The following is a 21,800-nucleotide window of genomic DNA, read 5'->3' as shown; positions in this document are numbered from 1 at the left end:
CTAAACAAGTTCAACATTGCTACTAATTCAGGCCAGAAACGCCCACTTTGATAGAAAGAGACTCTCTGATTGACACACAAAGTGACCAACCACAGTTTGTCTTGTTTTAATAGGAAATTTGGAGCAGGTTTATCTGAAATAGAATATACTAAAATAACGGATTGGCATAAATAAGTACTGTCATGTTTTCTGTCGTATACATAGCACATTATATTAGATGAGACTAATTATGACAAAGCAGTATCTGGTTTATGCAAATTAAAATCCACTACAGGATAATATCTATGGCTATTTCTGTAACAAAATACTCTGTTTAAGCATTTTGTGTATTGATGTCAATGATACACCACATTTTTGCTCTGTTATGGTTTTGTTTAATGGGAGGAAGAAAGTCTTGACAACATCTAATCTTAATACTGTCATTTTTACAACTAGATTAGTCATATCTCATAGCAGTTGAGCAAACGCAAGGGACAGATGGGACGTTCTCCATTAACCAATGCAAATGGGAAACATCATTGTGGCTGTTTAAACAAAACTCCTTAAAAACATCTGCTTATTTTCAGGCCAAAATATGCAATATATCACTCTTGTAATAAGAGCGACGTGACATTGAGTTTATCCGCCCCATCTCTCAGCTTTGTACAGGGCCATAAATCAATCGTGCAGCTATTACTAACAATTAACTGTGCTTTAAAGTTTTACAGTCTGTTTATGATGTGCAATGTCATGTGATTTATGTGGACACAATGAGTCACTCTCTCTAATTGCGGCTGTTTTTGCGGACCGTGCCCTCGCGGCGACCTCCCAAAAAACTCCAGCTGCCAGAGCACTTTCAGCGGCTCGGTCCCCCTGCGGTCCAAACACTTCACTGCTGGACACCAAGGGCCAGGAGGAAAAATGCATCGCAGCCCTTGTACCTCAGAACAGATGAGGGGAAATCCAAACTGTGTTTTCTGACACATGGGGGAGACAGTGTTCTCATAGCTACACTCTTCACACACATGAAGCACAGGGATCGCAAAAATTGTCCAGTCTTTAATTTATGGATGATTGACAAACAGTCAACTTTATTTTCAATTCTCACTATTAACTAAGACTTTTCTCAATGAACCTCCTGTTAATATGTGCTTTATAAGTACTAATAAACAACCAATATGCTAGTAATATGCATGCTAGTTAATAGTGTAAATTGTCTTAACATAAACAAACAAATATAAATAAATATGAAGTGGCATAAAGTATACTATCAAATAATTTATTGTAGCTATGTGTATGCGTTTCCTGGGATCAAAAAATCCTAGATTTATTGAATCTGTACATATACCAAAAACAAAACAAGCATGCACACACACAGGCTGCAAACTTGCTTAAGTGCACAAAGAAACAGCTGCAAGTTTGCACACAATTTGTTTGGTTTAATTTAACACAGTGTTTATGAGTGTACACAGAAAAACTGCCTGTTATCTTTGTGGGTCAGCTAAACTGAATCACACAACTCAAGATACCCCTCACAAGTTAGTTTCAGAGACACAAAAAATATAATTAAGGTTGTCTGTAGTAAATGTCAGTAACGACTGTTTCCAAGCAATTTGTTTGGCCAAACTGCACTTCCCATTGCGACAGTATTTTTATAAGGGTCTTCGAGGAAAGATTTATCCATAAAATGATTCAGCAAACACTGAAGGTACACTGGCACTCAGTTCTACAGCCTGCTGTTTATTATGTTTAAATGCTTCAGGGAAGTCATAATTCTCACATAGAGAGATGAATTTGGCACCACACGGCAGGAGGGATGATCCAGAGAGAAAAAGAGAAGCATTCTGTACAACCCGAATTCCAGAAAAGTTGGGACGTTTTTTGAATTTTAATAAAATGAAAACTAAAGGAATTTCAAATCACATGAGCCAATATTTTATTCACAATAGAACATAGATAACGTAGCAAATGTTTAAACTGAGAAATTTTACACTTTTATCCACTTAATTAGCTCATTTAAAATTTAATGCCTGCTACAGGTCTCAAAAAAGTTGGCACGGGGGCAACAAATGGCTAAAAAAGCAAGCAGTTTTGAAAAGATTCAGCTGGGAGAACATCTAGTGATTAATTAAGTTAATTGATATCAGGTCTGTAACATGATTAGCTATAAAAGCTTTGTCTTAGAGAAGCAGAGTCTCTCAGAAGTAAAGATGGGCAGAGGCTCTCCAATCTGTGAAAGACTGCGTAAAAAAATTGTGGAAAACTTTAAAAACAATGTTCCTCAACGTCAAATTGCAAAGGCTTTGCAAATCTCATCATCTACAGTGCATAACATCATCAAAAGATTCAGAGAAACTGGAGAAATCTCTGTGCGTAAGGGACAAGGCCGGAGACCTTTATTGGATGCCCGTGGTCTTCGGGCTCTCAGACGACACTGCATCACTCATCGGCATGATTGTGTCAATGACATTACTAAATGGGCCCAGGAATACTTTCAGAAACCACTGTCGGTAAACACAATCCGCCGTGCCATCAGCAGATGCCAACTAAAGCTCTATCATGCAAAAAGGAAGCCATATGTGAACATGGTCCAGAAGCCCCGTCGTGTCCTGTGGGCCAAGGCTCATTTAAAATGGACTATTTCAAAGTGGAATAGTGTTTTATGGTCAGACGAGTCCAAATTTGACATTCTTGTTGGAAATCACGGACGCCGTGTTCTCCGGGCTAAAGAGGAGGGAGACCTTCCAGCATGTTATCAGCGTTCAGTTCAAAAGCCAGCATCTCTGATGGTATGGGGGTGCATAAGTGCATACGGTATGGGCAGCTTGCATGTTTTGGAAGGCTCTGTGAATGCTGAAAGGTATATAAAGGTTTTAGAGCAACATATGCTTCCCTCCAAACAACGTCTATTTCAGGGAAGGCCTTGTTTATTTCAGCAGGACAATGCAAAAACACATACTGCAGCTATAACAACAGCATGGCTTCGTCGTAGAAGAGTCCGGGTGCTAACCTGGCCTGCCTGCAGTCCAGATCTTTCACCTATAGAGAACATTTGGCGCATCATTAAACGAAAAATACGTCAAAGACGACCACGAACTCTTCAGCAGCTGGAAATCTATATAAGGCAAGAATGGGACCAAATTCCAACAGCAAAACTCCAGCAACTCATAGCCTCAATGCCCAGACGTCTTCAAACTGTTTTGAAAAGAAAAGGAGATGCTACACCATGGTAAACATGCCTCGTCCCAACTATTTTGAGACCTGTAGCAGAAATCAAAATTGAAATGAGCTCATTTTGTGCATAAAATTGTAAACTTTCTCAGTTTAAACATTTGCTATGTTATCTATGTTCTATTGTGAATAAAATATTGGCTCATGTGATTTGAAAGTCTTTTAGTTTTCATTTTATTAAAATTTAAAAAACGTCCCAACTTTTCCGGAATTCGGGTTGTACATCTCGCTTTCTACAGAGCATACAAACTAAAAAATATAATAATCACATGCTATCAGGCAGCTTCACTGAGGTGGTCTGTCTTAGTTTGGCTTTTTATTTCACTGTCTTGATATAAACTCTGATGAGAGGCAGATTAATATGAAAAATGCAGAGAGCAGATCGACCTCATAACTTTCCTGGCTCTGCCAACATGGATTACAGAGAGCTGAGTTTGTGTGACTAGAACTGATGGGACTCAGCACTGCCTCGAACTCCTCCAGTTGGGCCATCTGTTTTTCATTACCCGGTAGAAGGATGTGGGAGAAATTGTGGATCGTGGTGAGCAAATCAAGTCAAATGCTTCAACCAAGCATAATCTAGCTGACATTTCAGAACCATTATATCCTTACGTAGCTACCAAACGTCGTTGTGAAGCAGCTACTTCTAAGAAAAAAAGAAAAAACTAAGAAGAAAAGTTGAAATATTAAATGATTTATCTTTTTTTTTTTTTGCTGAAAACTGTACAAAGAGCTTCTAAAATAGGTTAGCAAAGCTGCCAGTTTCTGTAGACATGGGTAGTTAAAGTGTAAGATATAATGTTTTCTGTACTTTTCTGTACTTCAAGTACTGTACTTGTTTTTTTGTTTGTTTGTTTTTTTGTGTGTGTGTGTATGTGTGGTTTCACGCCATCACATTCCATAACCTCAGAGTCCTCTGAAAGAAAAATATCACATTATAGCATTCCTGCACATCCAATTTCCCAAAAACACAGCTTACGGCTTTTCATTTTCCTTCTCTCAACCGTGGCTTTGAGAAAAAGCTAAATACCCTTTCTGAATTTCCTTGTTTACTGCAGGTAGTTGTTTATCCCTCTCCCTTTTCTATCTCTCTCTCTCTCTCTAAGCTAGTCAGATCACTCCATTTCACCAATCTAGAAATCCAATAAAACACAGGCCCAATTATGCTGTCCTCATAACTACAGCTCACAAAACGACCTCCCTCCCTTCCAGCACACATCAGCCATGCAGAGACACCAGACAACAACAGCGAGACAGCTCATTTTCACCCACTTACATTAATATATAGTTGTAGGACCACCAGTGCATGGTGGAAGGAAAAAGAAATCAATGCAGAAGAGAAAGAGATTTGCAACAGGCTGTAATAAATGTCACCTTGGGCTAAATTTGATTTTAAAACATTCAGTAAGTTCAGCGTCACTTTGGGAGGCAATAAAGTGAAAACTCTTTGAATGTGATAAGAGCAACTTCTATCCAGCTATTTACACTTTGGGTACAAAAAAAAGTTTCAATGTCATGGTATTCAAACTGCATAAAAACATTGTGGTGTATTAGTGTACCTAATACCACAACAGAACGCCAGATTAAAATGTGGCCTTTAAACATTAAATCAAATCTTCATTAAAGTATACAGTATACAGGGCTCCAAACTGCGACAAAAATATAAAATTGCAAGTGACGTTTTGGCTGAGGTCGCTGCTGATGACTAGGCTTATGTATTTACATGTTATAACTTAAAAATTTGCATGTAATGCCTTTTTTCCTGTTTGTTTTGAGATCGCATCATTTGCTGTTCACATATTAAACTGAGATGATGTGCATCAAGTTTCACACAGTCCTCATCTCTACCGCACAGCAGTTCTCCTGGATTGAGTCTGTCTCAGTTTGTTCTGTTTCTTCATGTTATTCCAGACAGACTGATGATGGTGAGATCAGATCTCTGTGTGGAGCACCAGCTGCTGTCAGACTCCTCGTGCAAACAAAAATATCACTGCATTATTACATTTAATGGCAAAAATAATGTTTGGAAATGTAAACTGATATTTCCTACTGACACACTACAGCAAAACAGAAATAACTGACTTAAAACCATTTTTTGTTGTTGAAAATACTAGTGGCCTAAGACTTTTGCACAGTACTGTATCTAATTAATTGTTTTATAAACCTGTTGAGAATAATCATTTACAATACATCTATGTATGTCATGTAACACTCTATAACACAGTACACTCACACAATCACACCAGCATATATTAATAAATAAATCATAAATATTCAGATATTTCTTTCTTTCTGTAAACAAAACTGAACAGACAGACATAACAGTGGGCAAGACCTAAGAGACAGGCATAGATGAGACATTCAAAGACTACCACAATGCTATTGACAGCAAGCTGTCGGTACAGGACTCTGGCTTGATGGGAACTTTGGAAAACAGGAAGAGCTAATTACAGTCTGCTGTAACAATGTTAACGCCAGTGTGTCTTTAAATGTAAGTCACTCCACTGGATGAAGAATAAAGGCAAACACAAATAACTAATTATGCCATCATCTTCTCGCTCATCGTTGACACTCATTAATTGGTGACCTGCACTATTGGTCAGTAGACAATCGGCATGATGATGAAGCCAATTAGAGACAAAGAGTACACATGCCCCACAGAGCTTGTTATGGCTGCCACATCAGGTCTCATCTAAATCAAAGCAAATGCTAGGCTAACGTTGGCGGGACAGCTGCGCCAGGCAAAGACATGGGACATCAGAGCACAGCCAACTTTCTCCCTCCCACTAGGCCTCTACAATAGCAGTTATTGTGGAGAGGACCGAAGCCTTGCAGCATCACAGTACAGGCTGTTTAATCTGCTCAAGGGTCTGATAGTGGACATTTACTAATATAACATATATACTATTATTAATTAATGCATTAACACACTTATTTTAAAATGTTTCCTACATTTTCAGCAAGTTGTATTTCAAGTTTGATAAATGAATATTAATTTAATATGAATTATGAAACCTAAATTAACTATAAACAACAGTATATATTGTATATTAAGTATATTATATTATACTTAACAGTATATTAACATAATCAAACACTATGTTGTTTCCCAGATATTTAAAACAGTTGACTATTTCAACAGTGTGCCTGCTAAGTATTAAATGCTGCTACTGCTCAATGATTGTGCTTAAAATGGATCTACTGTGGCATTATGTTACTGTTTTATTGGAAACTATTTTACTTACTTCACATGTGATCACTTATTCATCTCCATCTCTTTAAAAATGGCATGTCCTGAAATGTCTTGCCTTATTTGAATGGACAGGTTGCACAACACTTTATTTTCCATTCTCCGATCAGCTTTTCTTATTTTCCAACCAACAAAATATCCTTCAAACTAAAACCATGCCTGAATGAGGTTAACTTATTGCATGGTTTTCACTTTTTCAATCACTTTAATTCTGAAGCAAAATAAGTGACTTTCAGCATCATGCAAACAAAATAAATACCAGCTTACTTTGTCTGAATGTTGACTGTGATACATATTCTGTTCTTTCTCTTCTTTTTAAACTCTGCATCAAATTTCAAGAGCATCCACATCCATATTTGCTCCACTAGCTCTTGGGAAGAAGTGACGATAAAGACTTGGTTCAACCACAATCTAAATATTTTATGACTGCACAATTACATGAAATCAAATCTTACTAAAGCCGTTCCTTCATAAGCTCTGGAGGAGAAGAGAATGGAGAAGTGTTTAAAGACTAGGGTTCTGCCTGCCTCCTTCAAACACAAGCTAGAGAGAGAAAGAATTGTGTGTGCGATGGATAATTAAGCGATGGTGACTGTCGTGAACGTGAGCTGTCACTCTGATCGAGAGCACTGTCATGCCGAGCGAACCAAGGCTGATCGGACAGGCGCCGTCCACTTTGATCTGGGCTCATGCATACAGAAAGAGGTCAGGTCGTGGTCATTAAAAAGACCCTCCTCTAAACAGCCAGGCGAGATTGAAAGGCCACGTCTTCAAAGAGCTGCGTACAAGTAACCTCTTAAGAGATTCTGACAATTTGCTACGAACAAACAATGGGAGCTAAGAAGAAGTGGGATGGATAAGCTTATGGTGCCTTAGCCTTTTAAGATCTTATAGTCATCTGCACAGAAAAGGGAGGGTTACACAAATCATTTACAGGGTCAGGCTGTGTAGTTATTCATCCACATTACATAAGGTAAAGATGCTTAACTGGCTACTGGGCAACACGCTCAACTACAGACCATTTTAAATATTTAATTTTGGGATGCATCTCAACAGCCTGTTGATCCTGTGTGTGTCATGTGTCTTGGTCTTTCTAGTAAAATCAAAGCACTTACTTGGTCATTTTTTGGCTTGACCACCTTCATGAAAGCTCCACGTGCTTCAGCCTCTGACCGCTCCAACTGGGTCACTTTCCTGGTGTCCAGGAACTTCAGATTTGTCAGCTTATGTAGAACAAAGTACCTGCAGGTAAAAAAAAAAAAAGAAAAGAAAAGAAAAAGCATATTTTACTATCCAGCCTGCATGTTAGATTACAAAATAAAAAAGTATTTTATAATATACCAAACCACATACAGAGTCATAATGTGTTGTTTATTTATTGAGAGGAAGCAAATGTTCCTTATATAATTCAGTAATTGTAAATATTTTAAGATGAAGTATTTCAGTAATTTGTTTTGCCTTCATAAGCTGCCTCTACATTTTAGTTATGGGACCATCCATCCATCATCACCATCATCACCAAATCTATAATACACATAATATAAAAAACATAATCATAAAAAATAAAAACAAATCTATAATTTGATTCAAACAGAAGAAGAAAAAGTAGAAGAAATAAAAACAATAATAGAATACATCTCAATTTTAATGATGAAGAAAATCTGCAAGGCTAACACATAAAAACTTAAATGAACATTTCCTTCAAAATGCGCTAAATTATCCATAGCAATATTTGTAAATGGGTAATTACCTTCAAAATATGTAAAAATACGGACAACATGAAAACCCCACATTGACAGAATCTGCCAAGCTGTCATTTTTGTAGCTTCACAGATATCTATGTACGCTTTCACAGACTCTCTGTCTTTCATTTGGGGAGAGAAAATGATGTGAGATAATAGCAGGAATACATAGATGACAACAGATTCTTTCACAGGCTGACTGGAATGGAGGAAGAAGCATGTCAAGACTTCAAACAGAGAGAGAGAGAGAGAGTGAGACAGACAGAGAGAGAGAGACACTAAGTGGAAGGTGTGAACAGATGTGTATATGGGCAGTGACAGATTCCCAACCAAGCTCTCATGCAAAAGCCAGCAACAAACCCATAATGATGACAATGATGAAGGACAAAGGCGAACCCATGCTACGTGTTTATTCCTGATGGATCACAGGGAACACAATTGCAGATTGATCCTATTAAGATAAGCCTGAATCAAAAACCTGTGGGGATGTGTTTTCCATTGCATCTATTCAGTTAAACTCCATTTGCATAAACACTCCAGTGGTGTATCTTGTGCATTTGAACACTGCTTTCGCAAATTAGAATTTACAATACCAACAATATAGCAATCGAGATTCTGAAGAAAACAAAGTGCTACTTGGCTGATGCTGGCGTGCTTGTGAGGGTGTTGCTATGTTTATTTATTTAAGTTTGTGTATTAATATAACTTAATATAAATGTATTATGTTTATTTTTTTAAGACAATCATCAAATTGTTTATTACTTTTCCTTTTAATTTTGCTCTCTAAACCTACCTAGATATCAAAGAATAATCATAATTATTTTATTCTATTGATAGCCCTAGTTTTTACACAGTAAGCAATGAAAAACAAATTTCCAGTTTGGTGAGAAGAAAAAAATATATAAAACTGACACAAATTACATATAATAGCATATGTTTATGTAAATAATTGATATATAATAATACACCCACCGTGTGTGTGTGTGTTCTGGATTTATTGATGAATAAAAAGTTAAAGAACGTACTCGGTTATGAACGTAACCTCGGTTCCCTGAGATACGGAACGAGTACTACGTATGGGGGAAAAGCTCTTTTTTTCCTCGATACTGAAGCCTTTTCCATAACGCAGTGCAACTGCACTGCCATTGGTTTAATCTGTAAACTTTTTTAAACCAATGACAGCGCTGCGTAGCTGCGCGAGCCTGTGGCGATGCAGCACGCCAAAGCCCGCCAAAATGGGCGAGGTGAATGGCTATATAAGCAGGCAATCGCCAGAGGAAATCAGCTCATATAACTGAAGCGACGACACTGAAGCCGCAGCTTCGTGGCATGGCATATAACGCAGTACTCATTCCGTATCTCAGGGAACCAAGGTTACGTTCGTAACCGAGTACGTTCCCTTTCGATACTTCACTCATACTGCGTATGGGGAACGAATTCAACCGCACCGTGCCACGGTAGGGAACGACAAGACTTATCTTGAACACCCTGGGGTCCAGAGGATAAGTGAGAGGGCCGGAGCCGTCGAACCCTTGACACTACACTGCTAAGAGGGAGCTAGCTCCCTGGAGGTGGTATGATGACGGAGTCTGATAGAGGCCGTCGTATCAAACCGAAAGAACCAGAGCGTGCAAGGTCGGGATATCCAAGTTATAGAATTTGACAAAAGTGGACGGCGAGGACCAGCCGGCCGCCTCACAGATGTCCTTGATAGAGACACCACTAGAACAGGCCCATGAAGAGGCCATCCCTCTAGTAGAGTGGGCTCTTACTCCTATGGGGCACTCAAGGCCCATAGAGGAGTAACATAAGGCGATAGCATCAACTATCCAACGCGAGAGGCGTTGCTTTGAGACCGAAGACCCCTTGGTGCGGCCACCAAAGCAGACAAAAAGCTGGTCAGATTGCCTGAACGGCTGTGACTGCTCAACGTATATCCTCAAAGCCCTCACTGGGCAGAGTAAATCCAGCTCTCGCTCACCTGACAACGGAGGCAGAGCTGAGAGGGAAATCACCAGTGCTCTGAATGGCGTCGAGAGCACTTTAGGGACGTAGCCATGCCTGGGTTTTAAAATGACCTTTGAGTCATTGGGCCCAAACTCGAGGCATGTAGGGCTCACCGAGAGGGCCTGCAAATCGCCAACATGCTTGACCGATGCTAGAGCAAGTAGCAGAGCGGTTTTGAGCGTCAGGGGCCGAAGGTCAGCGGTTCAAAGGGAGGTCCTTTGAGTGCTCCAAGGACCGTGTGAAGGTCCCAAGTGGGAACAGTGAGAGGACGTGGGGGCTTCAACCGCCTAGAACCTCTCAGGAAATGCACAATGAGGCTGTTTCGACCCACTGATTGGCCAGCAATAGGAGCATGAAATGCTGCGATGGCTGCTACGTAAACCTTGAGCTAGAATGAGTCAGTCGTCGAGATAGTTCAGAATGCAGTTTCCCATCTGTCTCAGAGGGGAAAGCGCCTCGTTCATGCACTTCGTGAAAGTGCATGAACGAGCTGGGTGCTGCTCCTTAGGGGGCGCCGCCTGGGGGGTAGAAGGGACAGGTTTGCTCTGGTGCTGAGTCGGCGCAGTCCTGGGGCGACTCGGGGCAGAGGTGGAGTGCTTGGGCAGGAAGTGTCACATGGCCTGGGACGACTTCTGTGCTGAAGTGAAGCGCTCTGTAAACCCTTCTACGGCTGGCCCGAAGAGACCGGATAGAGAGACTGGGGCATCGAGAAAGGCCACTTTGTCGCTCTCCTTAATCTCTGTTAGGTTGAGCCACAGGTGGCGCTCCAGCACAACCAGGTTGGCCATGGATCGTCCAATGGCCTGGGCCGTGGCTTTCGTGGCACGCAGGGCCAAATCTGTGGCGCTGCGGAGGTCGCGAAAAGCAGGTTCACTAGGGCTAGACTCATCCAGGAAACGGAGAAGCTTTGCCTGGAACACTTGGAATATGGCCATGGTGTGTAGTGCTGAAGCGGCTTGGCCCGCAGAAGTGTAGGCTCTGCCAGCCATGGCAGAGGTCGTCCTGCAGGGCTTGGAAGGAAGGGCTCTCTTGTTTTTCCACCCCACAGTCGTGGGGGGGGGGGCAGAGGTGAGCAGCCATGGCCTCGTCCAGGGGCGGCAATTGCTCATAGCCCTTCTCCTGAGAGCCGTCTACTGAGCTGAGAGCTGCAGAGGAAGTGCGTAGGCGGGCCGAGTAGGGGGCGCGCCACGACTTTGTCAGCTCATCATGAATCTCAGGGAAGAATGGGGCAGAGTGCTAGCGGTGGGCCTGGCGGCGTCCTGGCAGGTACCACTCGTCCAGCCTGCTGCGTGTCGGCTCTTTCATTAAAGAAAGCGATCCGCGAGTGCAGAGAGGCGAGACTCATGCTCTTACAAAAGCAGCATGAGGTCTCAGTGAGTGCAGCCTCAGCGTAGGATTTACCCAGGCAGAAAACACAGCTACCACAGCTGTGGCGCAGCATGGCCGCCGCCGTTAAAAATGCTCTTTTAGAGCGGCGAAAACCGCTGGAAAAAGCTCTTTTGTAATCGCCGGATGGCGGCAGGAGATCGCTGAGAAGCGGCAAGAAGCGGGCGGACCGAGATCGGCGCTAAGAGCGGCAGTCTGCGAGAACGCCGGCGGTGCAGGCGGTCGGATTAATGATTTAATGATTTCTGAAAAATCATGTCACACTGTAGACTGGAGTAATGATTGATGAATATTCAGCTTTACTATCCCATGAATAAAATAAATTTTGAATATATGAAAAAAGGCTGTTTCAAATTGTAATAATATTTCACAATATTACTTGTATTTTTGATGCAACCTTGGCGAGCATAAGAGACTTCTTTCAAAAACATTGAAAATCTCTCTCTCTTTCTCTTTTACTCTCTATAAACTAAAACTTTATTTTGTTTAAATCCCTAACTCTAACCATATGCAAAAGGAAGAAAATCATACTTGCCTTAGCAAAGCAGCTATTAACTTTATGTAACAAATCCAAAAGTGACTGGGAGCAGTGTGGTGTGGGTATGCTTTGTTTATGGTTATGATTCAATTACAAACAAACATAACAACAGTGACTGTTAACGGGAAATATGCAGGTGTTTTCCTGATGATTGAGAAACAGTTTGTGCTGATCGGACAGATGGTTGGAGCAGCTCTGCAGCAAGTGTTGTTTAAAGCACCCCAGGCAAAACTGGCCCTAAACTTTCTGATCTTCAGCAAACACAGATATTTAAGCCCACACACACACGTCATGATGTCAAGAGACAAACATGCAATCACTGACAGCCTGAGCTGGAGAGCATTCCAGAGAGACAGGACATACATCCTTTACCGCAGATGGCTGTCGCTGTGTCGAGAACGGTACTTCTTCAGCTAAAGGGAGAAAGAAAAACCTCCTCGAGCCCCAGAAGTAAACAATGATGAATGAGCCGAGCGACTGCTATAAAATACAGCCGAGTGTACTTACGCCTGTTCATTTCATTTGACTAATTGAAAGAGCGCAAAGAGGTGTGCTATATTTCACTGTGTTATGAAGCGGGTTGCATTTTTTTATTTTATTTATTTTTTTATTCTTAGGGCACTGTCTGAGAAGTGCATAGCCCAAGGCCAGTCCTGCCATGACCCAAGAACTCGCCTAACCCTGTCAGACATAAAATCTGCATTATGCTCAAATTGATGTATTACTATGTGACACATTATGAATATTACATCACAAACGCACCGCTGCTGTCAGTCAGGGAAAGAATGGTCGTCCTCTGCACCAAGTGAAGCATGGGAGACATTGTGCGAGAGTGGCGCCGATTGGGTTCATCTGTATAGTAAATGATTCATACTGAACACAGTGTCAAGAAAAATGCACTTAGGCCTAAGGTAGACAAAAGAATGCGTTTCGCTCTCCCTTCTTCCCGATGCTGGGTTTCATGTTGAAAACCTGACAAATGGTGGTAACAAAGCGTCACATTGGCACATAGGCCTGGGCTTGATAATGAATGCATCGTTTCATCTTGTTGGAAAGGATAGCATACACTAATTTGTGGTTATCACAATTCACACATGAAATCGATTTTGCAAGTCAACAAAAAGAAAAAAAAATGGAGGTGAGTAGCTTTAAGAGGAGTGTGGTTATAGCCTAAAGTATCAGTCTTTGCTTGTGCAATGTGATTTATGGTGTGTTGCAACAGCTGTTCATCCAAATAAAGGATTACTGAAAATTGCCAAACTACTTCTCCTGGGGTATTTCTCTTTTGTACCAGAAGAAATAAAAACATCTCAGCAAAGCAAAAAATCATGAGTACCTAAAAAAAAATCTCATATACAGTGAGGCCCAAAGGTCTGAGACCACTCTGAGAATATTTTTTTTAATTTGAGGGAAGGAAAAATTATTATTTTTTTAATCATTACATTATTTAAATTTGATCACAGTTCAAAACAGCTGTTTTCTATTTTGAATGCATTTTAGCATGTAATTTATTCCTGCCATGGCAAAGATGTATTTTAAGCAGCCATTATTCCAGTTTTCAGCGTCACACGATCCTTTAGAAATCATTCTGATATGTTGATATGGTGGTGGAAACATTTCTTATTATGATCAATGTTGAAAACACAACTGTTTTTCAGGATTCTTTGATGAAGAGAAAATTCTAAAGAACAGTTGTAACATTATAAAAGTCGTACCCGTTATAACCTTTTGTTCAATTTCATGCATCCTTTCTGAATAAAAGCATGTATTTATTCCTAATTAAAATGTTATTCTTATTAAAATACTCCTAATTCAGTGTATAAATGTTAATTTTCTAAGTTTAAAAGACCAGATTTCCAAGGTGTTGTCAGACTTTTGGATACCTCTGTATGGTACAGACAATACAGAGACAAAATTCATATGTGCATGCTCATCAGTGTAGACAAGTGTTCTGACCTGTATCTCTGATAGTCGTCTTCATCTTTATCCATGCTGACCAGCTGGTTGGGACAGGCCTCATTTCCCAGAAGGCTCAGGTATTCCAGCGCTGGCGTCACTTCCACCAAATGCTCCAGCAGGGCCTCGATGTCGGTGAAGTGTCACGGGGCAGAGGTCAAGGAATGGAGGCTGGAAACTACATTAGCATTTACTCTGTGCTCTCCACTGGCCTGGCCAGCCAGAAGAACTCTGTCAAATTTACCCAAACCCTCCGAAAGAGCTCAATAGCCATTGTGCTTGAGAATACAAAGAGTGGGTAAATTTAAGGGTGAGATTTTGGCATTTGCTGCAAGTTTGGCTGCTCTCTTCTCCCGTTCATCTTCCCATTTCCTGGGTGGCTTGGTCCAGAACATTAAAAACATTGACAAAATGATGGATGCCTTGTGGTAAAAACAGTTAGTGACTCCCTAAGCCATGGACACCTCCTCCCCTTCACCCAGCACAGGGAAACAAACAGCCACTTCACAGCAAATTCATCACTAATACATTCACTTCATTGGAAAATGGTGCCTGAAACGTGTCAAAATACAACCACACTAATGCAGCACTTGAATTTCAATGGCAGCAGGCCACTACAGGATGTAAATAATTGGCCCATTAGCATGTGCAGCCCACTTCACAGCAGAATTTGGGTCGGAGCTGCTGACACTCTGTCGGAGGAGAGCTGTTTGGAGAACAGAGGGTGAGGCTGCGTCATTATTATGTAGATAGATAGCATCCAGCGACAAACAGCAGAGCATAAATTTTAGTCAGGCTAGCACATTTACTTTTGCCATTTATTTCTCTTTGAGTCCCATCACACCAACTAAATGTAAAGTGTCATAGTGATGTAATTGCCGACTGTCAACGGATGGAAACCTGAAATCTCCAGTCTGGCTTCAAAGATTTACTTTTGGTGTGGGGTAGCTAATACGCTAGCTTAATGCTATTACAGTTAATGCTACACTGGGAATTTTATGAGTTCAAATATTGGTTAATAAACTCTGTTTTCTCTGCTTTCTGGTCATGTGGCCCTTCACTAATGTACTGTAACTACGATATGGGTCACAATATGATATGATTCTAAGAAAGACGTCTAACAGGGCTTTATCTTTCAGTCATGGGACTGTGCTGGGTGTTTTGTTTCGCCTCTCCTCCACTAGAGGTCACCATGGCACAAACTCTATAAGTGAGTTTATAAAGCAACCCCATTAAACAGGAGCTCAATTTAACACAATAACATCATTTAAAAAGACAAAGTGTGGCAAAAGGATATCCTGCACTGCATTGCAAGAAACTCACAGAGTATCCTGTCATTTTAGTCAAGCATAAGAGCTGAAAAGCAAAGGATATTTGGTTCTTATTGAGCGTTAGGGTATGGAGCCGTGGTAACCTGGGCAACCGGAGGTCATTTCCGAGGAGATTGTTGTCCACAATCAGCTCTTCCAATTGGCTGAATGCTTTCAGACCTGTCAGTGACCTGCAATGATAAGGCAAGAGAGGAATAATGATATGGCCCTAAACCTGGGCAGATATTATGTGCAGATATAAATATTTCAGGCGGGCCATTTAACAGGCCAGAATAGTTTGGGCTTGGGACTGTCAGGAGAGTGAATGATAAGAATTAGTAGCGCTAAGATCCCCTGGCATGGTGCGGCATGCTTCACACACTGGCAGCGTGAGTGATGAGGGTCACTTGTGAGTAGCCAGGATTCAAAACAAAAGGGCTTCAGAAATGCAGTGTGCGGGATGAATTTGTCAATGTCTTGTGCCTTCAGGCACCCAGCTTTGCCTGACCCTAACCCTCCATTCCCAAGATAAATAACTCTGTCACAGTTCACCTTCACTCCCCCAACACAAATTTAACTCGTCATCCATCATTTTCCCAGCTCAACTATAGTGCCTAGCCACAAATGGAATGAGTACAACTTCTCCAACTTCTCAGATGAGCCGCTTACAGTTAAAAACAACCGCTTTACGGTGGGAAAAAGTTTGACATTTCTCTCTTTATTCCCCATTGTGACACCTAATCCCGCAGTGACACACGTGCACGCAGGCACACGGTCCCCAAGGACTTTCCCTCCATCTAGTTCTTCCCCCCGCCCTGTGCTGGCATAAACATGATGGAGGGTGGTGCTCAGGGTAATGTCGGGGCTTCCAAAGTTCATGGCATGGAAGATGCATAAAAGCCGGGGTGTGTGTTTCTAATCCCTCAAATGGTAAAAGTTGACAACCTACAATGTTAATGTGCCAAGCCTTAGTTAATTGACATTTAGGTCTGTCAGCCTCCTTGAGCAGAGAACAATTTGACAGCAACAAAATTCTAGTCTTCGGCGCTCTTGAGGCAAAACGGAAAAATAACCTGCATAACAATCTTATTGGTTTTGTTGTCATGAAACTTTGTGGTACAGTAGCGTGGAAAATCCCAAGGCAATCTGGAAAGAGCTCACAGGAGTAAAATGTTGATATCTAGCCAGGTGAAGTCTGTCTTTGGAAGACACCCAACTATTGTAGCAAGGAACAAATCAGTCCTTCTGTCAGTGTCATAAAACTCTGTTGTGTTATGCAGATACCTCGCTCTTATGATTACATTTTATGGGCTTTAAAAGAGGAAGAAAGCAAACATAAAGAAGCAGACAGCCAAGAACTACAAGCACATGAGAAATACGTCCCATTCATATTGTCAAATTCAAAACTCTGAGAAATGTCCCTGCTCGATTAATGAAAGCTGTTCTGCGAACCCCCTACACCTGTTTGCCTTGGCTGTATCTGGAGGGGGGTGTAATTTTATTAGCCGCTTAGTTAAGAGGCATTCACGCATCACGGGGGGGGTTGCTTATTAATTGTTGTTTTCGTGTCACTACTGCTGTGTGCAAAAGGTGATTTAATCAGTTAAATTCACAGGCAAGGCCTTAATTTACCCACAACACGTTGTGCCTAAACATTTGCGCTGCTGTATTACACGCAACATCTGTACAGTGCAGAAGAGGAAAACTTTCAAAATGTGTTGCTAACTGAATGATTAATTGCTAAGTGCTTTTAACGAAATTTGTTCACCTGAAAATTCTGCCTCAAGGTAAAAATATAATTGATATAAGTGATAAAAAAGAAAAAGAAAAACGATACTAAGACACATAAAACCTGTGAGATGTAAAGAGAGAAATGTTGAAGTATCTTCATGCAGCTCTTTTTACAGTTACAGTTCATATTCTACATTATATTTGGCATTCATTTAAATATAATCTTGAACTCAGTATATTCAACTTACTATGCAAAATTTGGCTACGTTACACTTGGAACAGAGCACATTGTGGACTACTTTTATTGACACTTTAATCAGCAATTTTAATTCAGTATTTATTTGGCCTACCATGGTCATTTTGATGTGTTCTTATATGGAACATGTTCCAGATAATAACAAAATAAAATGATGGTGAGAAAATCCTAAACATACACTTCCAAAAAAAAAAAAAAAAACACAAGCAATCTAAAACCCAATAACACAAACACTTTCAGGTAGGAACCTCTCTGACTCGCACCTTGTCCCCATGGGGAATTCAAAACTGACTGCACATTTTCACCACCATCTTCAAAGTCACACCACAATGACAGAATAGCACAATGCAGGGAGCGGTGTCTGATCTAAGGCGAGAAGGAGAGTGATGGCATGAAGACATGAGAGAAGAAAAGAGAGATAGATTTAATGAGCCACGCCAATGGACCCACTCCTTGTTAAGATAATTATGATCAAGCTCATTGTCACAGTGAATATCTCAACATGTTTGCCAGTGCGGCGTCTGCCTCTCTCTGCCTGAGTTAGCCCACAGCTCACAAAACAGTAGATTTAGCTGCTAAACAACATACTGCACTGGAAAAGAAACATGATTACACATGAGAAATAAGGCAACCAACTGACCAGGACACAAATTAAAGGCAGGTCAGAGATGGCTTGGTGGATAATAGGGGCACTCCAATATGGCGATGACCTATGTTTGAATCCGGCATTGAGTGATTTACAACGTTTACATTCATAACAGTTTGTGAGAAGAAAAGATTAATAGAACATTTTTAAATAATAATAAAAAATTTATCTTTGAGCACATTAAGCACATTATTTGGACGATTGTACAACAAAATTGAAACACCAAGTACCAAGTGTGCGGTTGAGTTAATAAAGTAGTACAGAACTTCATAAGGAACTGCAGCATAATACATGGTTTAAGATAAACTGTAAGCATCATGAACGATCAAAATTTAAAATCCAACTAGTGACAGATGTTTTCTCCTTACAAACGTTACCTCTGTTAAAAAAACAAAAACATCAAAACTTTACCTTGGATTTTTTTTCCACTACTCCACGTGGCGACACATTTGTGGAAATATTCCCCTCGTTAAACCACAAAACACAAAAGTGAGAAACAAAATCATGGTGTGTCTTCACATTTTTTGTGACAGGTGTAGTTTTACAGAGATACAGACACTAGCTCGTATATGATGCAGCTACTAATTGGGACAAATAGCATCCTGACGGTAACTCTTGCTCATAAAACTGGGATGTCTCGTAATCATATTATTAAACATAATGCCTACTAGAATGAGGAGGAGAAATACTGACAGAGAAAGTTGATAGAAGGTCAAACAATCACATTATTACCAAGGGATATGTTAAAAAGATCCCGTGTAGATAGTGACAGTTTGCTGACATATGAAACAAGCGCTCGCTGAGAACGTCTGCTTCCACGCCTCTTCAAAAGGTTGCCATATAAATGCTGTTAAGCAACCTTTCAAAGCCAGGGCCTGTAAAACAAATTACTATGCAGACTATAGTCAAAAGACGCCAAACAAGAGGACAAGAGCTCAGACATTGAGACAGAGATGGCTTGACAGAGATGGATGGATCGATAGACAAATACTAATGCAGACATGCTGATTGATAAACTGCTGCTGACAACGGGAAGAAAAAAAAACTCTGGGATAATTGGTTGAAATGTCAGTCACTGCAGCCATTAGTCAGCCAGCATTCACAGGTCACATGTCCAGGGAGGGAGACACAGAGAGAGAATTCTGAGATACACCTGCCGAGCCTTTACAACCGAGTTAGCAAACAGTGCTAACCGCAAATAACATACTCTCAGACACAGCGCTCATTCAAACACATTCACGATGCCTTTGTATTCCGAGACTGCGTTCCAGCAGTGATCCCATTCAGCAAAAGCCTCCTTCTGTATGATATTCCCAGCTTTGATATTTCCCTTTTGCTATGGCCAGTAATTCCTTTGTTTGCTCAGTGGTTTTAAAAGGCCTTTCTCTTCTCTGCTCTCTGTTTTGAGTCCCCAGTGTGTCTGTTCTTGACAGAGCAGCTCTGATCATCCTTTGATATTAGTCTCTCTCATATCCTCGGCTCCACAGTGTCACCCATGTATCTGGTGCCAAAACTGGGTCCCAGAACAGCCACGGGCGATCTAGACATACATACTCTCCAGCTGATCTGCAAGCAGCATCACGGCTCGGTCTCAAAGTACAATTTGGGTTTGGTCAACAGTGGATGGCTGCAGATTCCATTGTTTGGGATCTTTTCCTGTGCAAGGATTGGAATCTGACTTCATGCATTGTTTGAAAGTTAAAGAGGGGAGATTTAACATCAAAGCTATCTCCGGTGTAGGAAAAGTAATGTTTTTATTCCGAAGATGCTGCGAAGGCTTGGGAGTGACAGGCAAATTGACACGCTGTTCACAGGGCGAAAGATAAATGTTTGATAAATTGGCCAATCCGGTTGGAGTGATGGGCTTCATATGTGCATAATGGACTGGCTGCCTGGCAGTTGTGATTGCCTGCCAAGATAAGAAACTATAATGAATGAAAGAGGGAAACGGGGCTGGAAAAACAGTCATCGGACTGATTTTAATAAACGTGAAGGAAAAAAATACACATGACACCGCAAAGCTGTCTATCAGAGAACATGACAAACTCCTCATCGCACAGAGAGAATAAATGAATCGACTATTTCTCAGAGGTAGTTGTGATAAATGTGATGTAGAACGCCACATCTTCCCATTGCCAGTTTTTAATCAACCCTACAACCTTGAATATGATCTTGACACCAGCTTCATGCTGAATATATGTGCCAAAGGAGCTTAGAAGCACTCCCACCTTCGACCCGCATGCAATTCTGTTTTCAATCTTCAAAAACATGATGCTTCAGATGCAGTGGCACTATAAATCTTCAGTTTGGCACTATTAGGCAGCCATTATCTGGCTTAATCTCAGCCCATCCACCCTGTCTGACTTCAAACATGTCACCAGTCCTTGGGTGGCAGCAATTTACAGATCACATGTGTAAGGAAATGGGCTTCAGCTATGTTGCAATTTACATGTGTTAAAGGCTTATGAAACAGTTATCCTGCAGTTTTAATGGGGACACACACTGTCAGGGTGATTTCTTCCAATATACAATATACTGTATGGTTTGTTATTTACGTGGATATTCGCAAACCTGCAGTGCATAATTTGGCACCAACTTATCATTACAGTACTGCGTATAACACAGAAGTAACAGATAGTTATATAAAAAGCTAAATGCTAGTGTCTTGGACCTTAATGTGTCAAAGAAAAATTGTGAAGAGAAGAAAAAAAACCCATGGGGTTCCATGAATAAACTGCTATATTTAATTAGTCTCAAATTGTGGATTAAAAGAGGAGATAACAATGGGTCACTTAGGAATGGTTCAACCAGAAATGCTCAGAATTGACTGGTTCCAGGTCTTTGTTTTATTTGATATGTTCAAGCTTCTGTTTTACAAACATTATAAGGAAAGTAGATGCTGATTTACACTGATGTCACTGTCAACAAACGAATAAAATGGTTTCAAAAAATCTTGATATATAGTTAGATGTAAATAAGTTCAGACCGTTCATTTGCGTACCGACATGGATGACAGCTGTTAAAGCACAATTACATTATTAGATCAACAAACTGTAATACTGATTTCTATTCAAACTGAGAGCATAAATCTAGGTTATCCACTGCTGTTTTCAAAGAATTTCATTCACTTACGCTCTTGTCTCGCAAGCAATAAACCCAGTACCGCATATACTTACTTGCCGACAACACACCAAAATAAAAGCTTGCTAATTAAAAAAAAAAAAAAATGAACATTTATATAAAACATTAATAAATTCATTAATTTATATATTTATTGTCATCACCCTCATCATTTACTCACCATTGACTAGAGAAAAAAATAAAAAAAATAAATTGAGGGTTGGTAAATGATAATGATGACAAATAATTTTTCTTGGATTGAACTATCCCTTTAGCAAGCCTCTGACTGGACCAAGCAGTGGTGTGCTGGTTAGGGTGGGGTTGATTCAGGTCGGGCGGGTGGGGGGCTGGGGTTCGACCGGAAGAAGGACTGAGGCTAGGGATGAAACGCCTGGTGAATTATAGACTGCCTCTCAAGATTCACAGCTCTCAGTGGTAGGAGGTTAATATTCTCACATGTCATTAGGTCTGCTGGCTCGGCTGATGGCTCATTGAATCAGGCAGCAAATGATTTCCTCATGCAGCAAAGGACAGCACACTTCAAAGGGAGAAGGGGCTGAGGTCAGAGCCGCTCCGCTGTGATTAATAGCCCTGGATCAGTCGAGGTTGGCCGTATGGTAAGAATGTGACGGAGGCTTTTGATAAAGC

The 21,800-nt window shown here is 40.8% G+C and overlaps 1 protein-coding gene across 2 annotated transcripts in view; it reads right to left on the bottom strand.

Moving 5' to 3' along the window:
• The window catches only part of lrmda (leucine rich melanocyte differentiation associated), a 271,154-nt gene that overhangs the window by 82,652 nt on the left and 166,702 nt on the right, over positions 1-21,800 (bottom strand). For both annotated transcript variants that reach the window (XM_059517918.1, XM_059517917.1), the window contains exons 3-5: positions 15,459-15,590; positions 14,090-14,224; positions 7,576-7,702 (exon numbers count right to left, since the gene is read on the bottom strand). In XM_059517918.1, the coding sequence (XP_059373901.1) occupies positions 7,576-7,702; positions 14,090-14,224; positions 15,459-15,590 (394 nt within the window). The remainder of the gene's footprint in view (positions 1-7,575; positions 7,703-14,089; positions 14,225-15,458; positions 15,591-21,800) is intronic.

This window comes from Carassius carassius, chromosome 30 (genome assembly GCF_963082965.1).
Source record: "Carassius carassius chromosome 30, fCarCar2.1, whole genome shotgun sequence".
NCBI classification, from domain to species: domain Eukaryota; kingdom Metazoa; phylum Chordata; class Actinopteri; order Cypriniformes; family Cyprinidae; genus Carassius; species Carassius carassius.
This window is presented reverse-complemented; position numbering and strand designations above follow the sequence as displayed.